The sequence below is a fragment of the Protobothrops mucrosquamatus genome, unplaced genomic scaffold (assembly GCF_001527695.2).
Source record: "Protobothrops mucrosquamatus isolate PMUCROS unplaced genomic scaffold, P.Mucros_1.0 scaffold_128, whole genome shotgun sequence".
Taxonomy (NCBI): Eukaryota; Metazoa; Chordata; class Lepidosauria; order Squamata; family Viperidae; genus Protobothrops; species Protobothrops mucrosquamatus.
Genome location: NW_015386204.1, coordinates 233,083 through 243,037, shown reverse-complemented (window position 1 = coordinate 243,037; position 9,955 = coordinate 233,083). Strand labels below are relative to the sequence as shown.

At 35.8% G+C, this 9,955-nt stretch overlaps 1 protein-coding gene across 1 annotated transcript in view; it reads right to left on the bottom strand.

The window, feature by feature from the left end:
• Nucleotides 1-322: 322 nt before the first annotated feature.
• The window catches only part of BCCIP (BRCA2 and CDKN1A interacting protein), an 11,223-nt gene continuing 1,590 nt past the window's right edge, over nucleotides 323-9,955 (bottom strand). Inside the window, exons 2-7 of the mRNA XM_015817599.1 lie at nucleotides 7,266-7,340; nucleotides 6,455-6,535; nucleotides 4,605-4,703; nucleotides 2,750-2,937; nucleotides 2,136-2,307; nucleotides 323-1,541 (exon numbers count right to left, since the gene is read on the bottom strand). Of these exons, the coding sequence (XP_015673085.1) occupies nucleotides 1,371-1,541; nucleotides 2,136-2,307; nucleotides 2,750-2,937; nucleotides 4,605-4,703; nucleotides 6,455-6,535; nucleotides 7,266-7,340 (786 nt within the window). The 3' untranslated portion in view covers nucleotides 323-1,370. The remainder of the gene's footprint in view (nucleotides 1,542-2,135; nucleotides 2,308-2,749; nucleotides 2,938-4,604; nucleotides 4,704-6,454; nucleotides 6,536-7,265; nucleotides 7,341-9,955) is intronic.

Below are 9,955 nucleotides of genomic sequence, written 5' to 3'. Positions count from 1 at the left end.
CCAACTCCTGGTCCATGGACCGGTAACGGGCCGCAGCATGCCAGCAACCAGTCCACACAAATAAGCAAAGCCCCATCCGTGGGATGCAGGCAGCAAACAAAACCATGCCCTCTCGAGTCTGTGGAAAAACCTTTCTCCAAGGAACTGGTCCCCGGTGCCCAAAAGGTTGGGACCTCTGATCCAGTCCAGTTTTGTTGAACTTGTCAAACACATTCAAGTAACTATTGTGTGGCAGAAAATGCTGGCATGATCCAGCAATGTTCTGAAGATTTTTGGCATGAGAACTAAAACAGTGATAATGATGGAGATAAAAAACAAAATCTTAAAATATGCATCTTTGTTTATTCTATATCTTAACAGATTTGTAGACTGACACCTCAATATTATGTTTGTTTTGGCTTTTTGAATTATATTGCATGTTACTCTCTTTGCCATACTGTGAGCTGCTCAAAGTCACTTTGGGTTGTGTGACACCTAAATCAAATGAATTCAGTTAATATTATTTCAGTAATTTGCCTGTAACTGAAAATAAGACTATTCTGCATAAATTAATCATTTATCAACCATTTTAGAAACAAAAGGAACAAAAAAAGGAAATGAAGACAAAAAGTATGATGAAAAATTTGAAGCAACTGAATAACAATGCATTACTTAATAAGTTTCATACTGCAAACTCTATTAGTATAGATCCTTGCTTAATGAAGCTGAGAGCAGAAATTTCATCACTAAGTGATGCAGCTGCAAGTCAAATAACCCACATGACAATGCTGCTTAGTGACAACAGTTCCAGCAGTCCCAGTTGCCACCATAAAGCAAGGACCTCGAGTCTGTGATCTGCAATTTCCCACCAACTTCCCCCTTAACAAAAGCTACCGGGAAGGCCGGAAATCACGATCATGGAACCGTAGAACACTGTGACAGCTAAGTACAAGGAACAGTTATAACTAACACTCTTTCAGCATAGTTCTAAGTTTGAACATTCAGTAAAAGAGTGGTCATTGAACAAGGAACACCTGTATGTTTCTTTTCTATGTAATAGGTATGGTGAAAGACCAGTTTTTACAACTTGACACATGAAATTATTGATTATGATAATTGAACAAATGACAATATATTCAGCACACAAAATCAGTAAGAAAAGTATGCAGCAAATAAATATTGACATTTAAAAATTCTGATTACACAATTTTAAATGACAATTCACAGCATATAAAGATGTTGCAGATATATACATGGCATTTTACAATATGAAGAAAATCTTAAAAGAATGCAAAGTAGTTTTTTTTTTTAAAAAAAAGTCCACTTATGACTCAAATGTCAACGTTTATAGAATGACTTCAATCGTCAATACCATTTGCATTGAAAATGGTCTAGACAGAAAGGTATTCTTTGAACTTCTCCATGACAGCACTCATCTTGTCAGCAGGGATTACCATCACTGTTCGTAAAGGCTTCATAGGTATATCTTCAAAAGACCATCTGCCTCCCAAACATGAATCACTCTCTTCTTCTACTGAATAACTGAATTTCAGCACTGATTGCTATTTGAAAAAGAAAAAACAAAACAAAATTAAATTGATTTGGATTATTTCTCAAGTGGAGAAAAAAAGTATGTAATTAGAGGATACAAAATTAAACGCCAAGCAAGACATTTAATGAAAACCAGCTACAATTGAAATTCCTGAAGGTTGGAACTGCCTCCACCTAAATCAATGTATAAGTCATGGCAGTGAGAACAACATAAATTACTATTCCTTTGTCAGCCAAGCATAAGGTTAAAACAGTTGTTTCAGATTTGAGACAGTAGAGAATCCAGCTCTCGAGACCAGTTCCCAAAATTTTCTATTCAAGGCAGATACTTCCTATCTAGATCTGTAGTGGTAATCCACAGAATAAGTACATAAGAGTTAAGGGCAAGTAGTCAAATCATACATGGGTTTATCAGTATGGCAACTGTACATACCAAACAATTTATTGTCTATATTCCATAATAATTTCACACTAGAAATAAAAAGCTTAAACCACAAAACTGCAACACTGCCTGAAGTTGCTGGGAGTCGGGCAGTATATAAGCGTAATAAGTAAATATGTGAATCAAAATACATTTGGGAAATTGAACTACACAATAGTTTCACCTCATAGAAAAATTCTTCTTCAGCATTTGAAAACATTAGCTCTGCCTTCTGGTAGGTACCACTTCCTCTTTTTTTAGCATTCTTCTTATTAGTGTAAGTCTTGCTCATGAGAAGGTAGAAGTAGCATTTGCCACAAGGTTTGTTTGTACGCTGAGCTTCCGCTATTTCTTTCCTAGAAGTAAACATGCTAACTACATTAAAGATCAAGGACAAAGCATTTGTGTTATATCCCGCCTCATCTCACAAACTGTAACCACTGCAGCAACATGTTAATGTTTAGAAGAAAATGTGATTGTTTTAACGTATTCTCCAGCTACTGTGCAACTCTGAAAACCACATAATTCAATTTGCCTGCAATATATTGCTAAATATTTATGTCCCTTACAAACAATATCTCCATAATTAAGTAAAATAATCTTATTCACAATACGTTTGAATTAAATATCATATTAGACAACAATATTAAAATGCTGGGCTTCATTTCTTTGGCTCTGTTCTTCATATGTATTTTCCCTTTTTTCCTCCTATTCTAGATATTTCCATTTAAATAAAGTTTCAGAGGTCATCCAAGGATAAAAATTACAGTTCAAAAATGATTTGGGAGAAGCACTTACTGCAGTTGCTGGTGCATAGGCAGAGCAATCTGGGGAGGAACATTAATGAATCTTTCACTTAGTAGAAAGCCCACAGGCTTAGAGGTGTCACTTAAAAGCTTATCCAGCTGCTCAACCACATCCTGTTCACAGTTCTTCTCACACTGACTTAAGACCAGTTCTTTAATTTGCTCAGCACATTCAGTACCCTAGGAATCAAAGGTCAGATCTTTTTTGTGGTACAAAATAATTGTTTACATAAGACAACTTGAAAAGCAAACTACTGGGCATTTTTTTCTAGACATAGCAAAATCACAGCTTTTAATAATTTGAAAGGATTTCTTTTTAAAATTATTCATTCAATTCTCCCAACAGAGATTCTTAACCTTTTTGTATCATTGACCCCTTTTTGTCTGGTTAAGCCTAGAAACCCCTTCACAGAAAAATGTATTAAAATAAAATACATATAGATTGTACTACAAAGGAAACTAATTATACTCAAATAGTTATCAAAACATTAAAATTATCAAATGTGATATACAATCAAATCAAATGTTTTTCTCCATTCTAATTCATAGACCCCCCTCCCCGAAATGTATTCATGGATTCTCAAAGAGACTCTTTCCATTCTAGTTCACAGCTGCAAAGCAGCTATATGAATCAAAGTCCTAATAAAAATATGAAATGCTTCCAGCCTAGATTAATTCAAGAAAAGTAACAAATGCCTAACTTCTACCTTAAACAAAAATATGCCTGAAATAAAAGTAACCTCATTATTTTTGAATTCCAGTGAAATACATAACAATTTCACATTACTAACCAATTGCTTGTTAAGTTCTTCTGCTACTACAAATGAGAATAACTATTTCAAATCTCAAGGGCTAATATTATTACAGCAATAGACAACTTGCATAATGTCATGCTTTTTCTTATCTTCTAGAGCACCAGGTACCCCAAAAAGCAGACTACAGACATAATGCAAGCAGTTACAAGGAGACATGAAGATGGATGCTTAATAGGTAAAGGCAATCTAATGACTTATATTTCATTTTTCTGAATAACTGAAAGAAACTGCATCTTCATAAATTTTGGGTGTAGTGGTTCTAGTTACAGGTAATCCTTGCTTACCAACCACTTGTTCAGCCACCAAAGTTTTGATGGTATTGAAAAAAAATCATGTAATGCTCAACTTATGACCATTTAAGACTTTGCAGCATTCCTCAGTCACATGATCTCCATTAGTCAGTAAGCCTTGACCTGTGCCTGACCCATAGCTCCTCCCCCTGCAAAGCTCAGAGTGGACAGAAAGGGATTACACGAGAGTAAGATGTTTGCTCTTCTACACAGTGAGAACAATATGATTTTGCTAGCAACGTGATTGCATTGGTGGTGGTGGTGGTGGTGGTGATCAGGTAAAGAAGAGACTGGTTACAGAAACTGCTTGTCTCTTTGCCCCCGTCCTCAAGAGATATTAGAGAAAGGAATTTCAAGAGAGCGGAATGAAATGAGACTGCCGGTGCAACTTTCAATGTTTACAAGGCAGTAAGCAGGCACTCAAGCTTTCCAAAGGAAGGGGGAGCAGTTAGGAGGCAAACACAACCTGAAGGTGTGAAACTGAGTAGTTTATCTCTTTCCAGCTAAAAAGCACAGTCCCAGCCACATGATTTTTCATTTAGTGACCACTTTACTTAGCAGGTCCCAATTGTACCCAAAGATGCTTTTTCATGAGGCAACTGGACTTTCTTGTTACATCTTGACTTGCCCCAATTGTTGTTGCTAAACAAGGACCAGCTGTATAACTGTCAAGCATTCCAATATTTCACTGTCAAATTAAGTTAATATTGATGTATTAATTGATGTGCTCATGATCACTGACCTTCCTTTCTGTTAAATTTAAGAGGCTTATAAAGCCAAAAACCTCATCATCATCATCATCTTCATCATCATCATCACTTTCCTCTGTAACTTTGGTTTGCTATGAAATAGAAAACATACAAATATAGCTATTGGTTGTTCTGTTCAACATTTTAAGAGTTTTCCCCAATATAGCCGTCCTAACTGGGCATGCTTCAACCCAGAATTTCCTGTCAGCATGGACAATAGAATTTATAATCCAACAAATTAAAAAATAACCAAGCTTGAAAAGGCCAGCTCTATTTAAGTTAAAATATACAAGCTGATTTTTCAGAGCAATGTAACATAAAAGGACTAATACTGTAAAGAGTTATATTCAGTAGAAAAAAAGGAGAATGTTTCATTGGAAAAGGCAGCATTAAAGTATCTGCATTATAGGACCCAAGGATAAATCAATTCAGAGTTCCATATTTATGGAACCACCACTATGAAGTTCTTCTCTTTTGTACTTGCCACTTTCATTGATCTTGTAGCACATACAACAAAATCTATCTTAATATTTAAGAAGAATCATTTTGATAAAGTTAATCTTTAAGGCAACTTATCCCAAATTAAAACCTTAGAATATTAACCATATTGGCGAATGCCTGGGAACCTGTGACTAACTATACAATTGGAGCAAAAAGAATAAGCAAATGTATTTATGTTGTAAAATGCTTGGAGCTTTAATGTTATTAAATAAACAAGATTATTCAGAAGCATGCCTATTAAGTGCAGTACAGACACAAAGCACATGGACTTGGGTTGTATCATTTCCATAAGAGCATTATCTGAAAATATAACCTTCTAGATCCTTAATCATTTAGATGCCATTGTGATTTTTCTACATCTCAATTCCACAATACACTCTCATGTTTATGATGATGACCAAAATTACACATTGCACAGTATTCCAATTCTGGTTATATATTTTATGATTGTACTGAATTGGCAGCTTTATTTTCAATTCCCTTGAAACTGTCTTTCTTTAATGGTAGCTATCTGCAATTGTAATGATAGCTATCCGGATTCAAAGATATGCTTTCTAATCAATTGTTATCAGCTCAAATCCCACAAACATTTTTGTACGATCTAAGTTTTTCAAGCAACTTTGTACTTGCTTATATACTGATCAATATGTAGAACTACAATATTGTAGGAAATGGCACTTTCCTCAATTTGCTGAATTACATAATGAATTACATAAAAGGTGAACTTGGACAATTCTATCTAGTCCCTGAAATGCTCTATCAATTATGGGCAGCTTCATCTTTTTCAGCAGTAACAGTGAATTACACATCTATATCAAAATTGTAACCTATTTGCTCTATGGTTCTAGCAGTTAACTGGCAGCCTATGCAAATTGATACTGCTTGGCCTAAAATATGTCTAGAACAGGGGTCTTCAAACTTGGCAACTTTAAGACTTGTGGACTTCAACTCCCAGAATTCCTCAGCCAGCCATGAAGAATCCCAGGAATTGAAGTCTACAAGTCTTAAAGTTGCCATGTTTGAAGACCTGTGGTCTAGAAGTAGAGGGAAATTGTTGGAACTGTCTTGCTGACCATTAATATTCCAGTAATTCCGTGGGAAATTCAAGTTAATTATGATTATATTGTAGAAATAGCATATAAGAAGAGAAGTTATGAAGTTAAATGGATCTAGAAATATGAGCATTGTGAAGATGAACCTTCAGCAATATATGATTGTCTGAATAAAATTACTCACAGATAATGCATGATATCAAGAGTCACAACAATGTGAGGGCAAGACTAAAAATCTTATTCTAACCCCAATAGTATGTAAATTAAGAAAATATGAGAAGACACTATACCTTGATAACACTTCCAATGTGATTTTGTTGTATCAATATATCAGTCAAATCACCTGTATTAATAGAAGCCTTTAGAAATAGCTGTGAGAAAAGAGACTTTTATTTAATATAATGTCATCTGTATGTGAAATCAGATTTGACAGGTAAAGTCACATTTAGCACTGGGCAGGTAGAGAGTTATAACATTCATTTCCAAGAATTAAGCCAATATTCAAATGATCATATAACTTTCTACATAGTGTGCTTATGATTTAATTTTATAATATCTAACCATTCTGTACTCATTTTATTGACTGAGATTTAATATTCCAAATCACTTTGGTAAATTAATGTGTCCCACAGCTATGCACTTTTAAATCAAACTGAAATTCAAAATTGTAAACTTTATATTCCTTTCCCTCCCAATAAGCTGCCAGAAGTAACAGAACAGCATTGTTGTGTGGTTAAAAATAGCAATAGCACTTAGACTTACATACCACACCATAGTGCTTTACACCAACCTCGGAGCAGTTTACAATGTCAGCATATTGACCCAAACAATCTGGGCCCTCCTTTTATCGATCTTGGAAGGATGGAAGGCTGAGTTAACTTTGAGCCCTGTCAGGATTGAACTCCTGATTGTGGGCAGTTAGCTTGCAATACTGCATTCTAACCACTATGCTATCAGGACTCCTATGTTCTCAGAATGTGACAAACACAACCTCACTTGTCTACAATGATTTGGGAATAGTTAAAGAATCATTATTTAGTCAAGAATCATTATTTTAAAAGACAAAATTAAAATCCAGGGTCACAACAAAAGCATACATACCTGTTGTAGTAACTTTTTTATTCCATTTTTATCATCATCAGTTATTGTGTGCGCTTCAAATTCAATGTTTACTTCCTATGAAAAAAGAGAAATAATGCACATTAGTATCCATACAGCTTTATCAATTTTTACAATCTAGCCAAATAAAGATTTGCCAGAAATATATGGTTCCTCATATGCACCTGCTAATTTGTGCCTATGATATTAATTCCAAAATTCTTTGTCTCAATTGAAGATAAAACCAGTGTAAATCTCTTTTGCCTCTTACTTTAAACGCAACCACCATAAGTGCAATTGCAATGCCCAATCCCACACAAGCTGCTCCATGCTTCTGACAATCTACCCTACTGGCTGATGGGAGGTGTAGTCTAAAACATTTATAAGGAATCAAAATGGAGAAAGGCTCTTCCAGGTTTTGGTGGCAAGGAAATGCACTTTGTCTATGTTCCCAGGCCTCCTATTTTGGTTGCTATCATTCATATGGGTTGGAGAATGAAACCCAGAAGAACAGGAAACGTCGGAGAGTGGAAACAGGAATTAAGAAATCAATCAAGTCAGGGGGCTTCCTGTGGCGAGGCGCCGCCAAAGGAGGCTTTTTCCTTAGCCTCCAGCCCGGGACTGCGTCAAAGCCGTCAAAACAGCGTGGATCAGCTGTTTTGCGGCTCGGAACTTTCTCCCCGGGCGAAGGGGAGAAAGTGAGTTTGGTTGGGATAGGGGTTGAGTTCCCTAGTCCCCCAGGAGCGATCCTGGGGGGATGTAGGTGAGAATTCCCCCGTAGTCCTGACCTCTTCTCCGCAGCTCGGTGTGTCTTCGTTCCTCGGAGCGAAGCCAGACGTCGCCGCCACTGCTGTTACATTGTAGCTGCTTGTGAGTAACTTTTGAAACAGACGGAATCTGACAGGGGATCTTTATTTTAGTTAAAAAGTGACTTTAACTTGAAGACTTTATTGGGATTTTTTTACTTGCTATAAGTGAAAGTGACAAGAAAATGGCCGCGGAAGCATTCCTTTCTTTTTAACAAAAGGAAAACTTTCACTTTCTTTCCGGTTGTGGACTTCAAAGGATTTTAATTTTTTTTAAATTTAAAGTCAAGCTTTTTAAGTTTATACTTGCTGTGATTTACAAAAAAAATAATTTGGCAGAATGGCTTCAAAACGTACTGTTCCTGCGTTGTCTAAAACAGCTATTTCTTCTCCTGTGGTGCAAACTCAACAACAAAAACCTAGATCTCCCCCACCAACACCCCCTCCCTCCATTACACTAAAAGATTTACAAGAGGCTTTAGCCAAGTCCTCATTGCAGACTTTGAAACAAACAGAAGAACTTTTGGATAAGAAAAATCAAGAACTTTGTGAAAATTTATCACATATTTTCCAAGGACTTGCAACTCACATTGATCGGGTAGAGGGACGAGTGGATGAATTAGTGGAGAAAATGGAGGGAACGGAGGACAGACTTGAAAAAGTAAAGGAGTGGAAACTTTTCAAAATGATATGTTACTGATGCAATACAAACAATTGGAATTTGCTCTGAGAATCAGGGGTCTTACAGAGGATCCACAAGAGAAACTTAAAGAGGAAGTTGTGACAGCTTTGGCCCTGGCATTGAATTGCGATCCAGAGGTGATTTATGGAGAAATAGAAATTTTTTTTAGAGTGAACTCCTGGGTTGCACGTCAAAGAAATCTACCTAGAGATGTGGTTGTTTATTTTACTACAAGAATACGTTGTAATGAAATTATACAGCTTTTTTATCAGCAGAGGTTTCAAATTGCCGCACAAGATATTATACTTTTAAAAGAAATACCTTCTAAGATTTTAAGAGGAAGAAAGGATTTTACATTCTTGACTCAGGAGTTAAAGAAGCAGCAGATACCTTTCAGATGGGAAATTCCTTTGGGTATTATATTAAATTTTGCAGGGACCAGACATAGATTAAACTATGTTCAAAAAGCCAAAGATTTTTATATGTCGGTCCTGAAAGCTGATATGTCATCATCATCGACATCTAAAGCACAGGAAGATCCGATGGAGCAACCTGTTGTGGAATTGCCTGGGGCCATGTCGTCATTATCAGTAGAAGATTCTCAGAAGGAGCAAAGGATGACCCGTGCTGCTTATAGGCGTAAAGAGAGACAGCAACAAAAATAAACAGTTTCTATAACATATCCACAGCCTTTCGAGCCAATGGGAGGGGCGAGGCCAAAGAGAGCAGCTGCCACAGACATGCAAGGAATGCTTAGCAAGCTTTGTAAGCCAAAAGATGGATAAATGCTGGAAATGAGACTTTATTATGGAAATGGAACAAATTAGTTTATTATATGTTTGTAAAGAGCTGTTTGTTCTTTTTCCTTTTTTTTCTGAAAGAGGTAAAAAATTAAGACTGGGATTTTTATTTTTATTTTCCAGCTGTGAAGCAGGAGGTATTGACTTAAGATTTTATTGAAAGTATAAATTGGAGAGGGAAGAAAGTGAAGGGAAAATTTAAGTGTAAAATGCAAGGAAAAAATATGTAAAGTTTAAATGTTGAAGGTGGATAGATTATATTAGATGTATGGAGTGATTAAATGTTATATAGCTTTTGAGTAGATATATTGGTTTTTAATTAATTTTAATTAATTTAATTGCTTTATTAGAGTTAAAGTAGGTATATATTGATAGTATTATATTTGTTTAGTTAAATTGTAATCT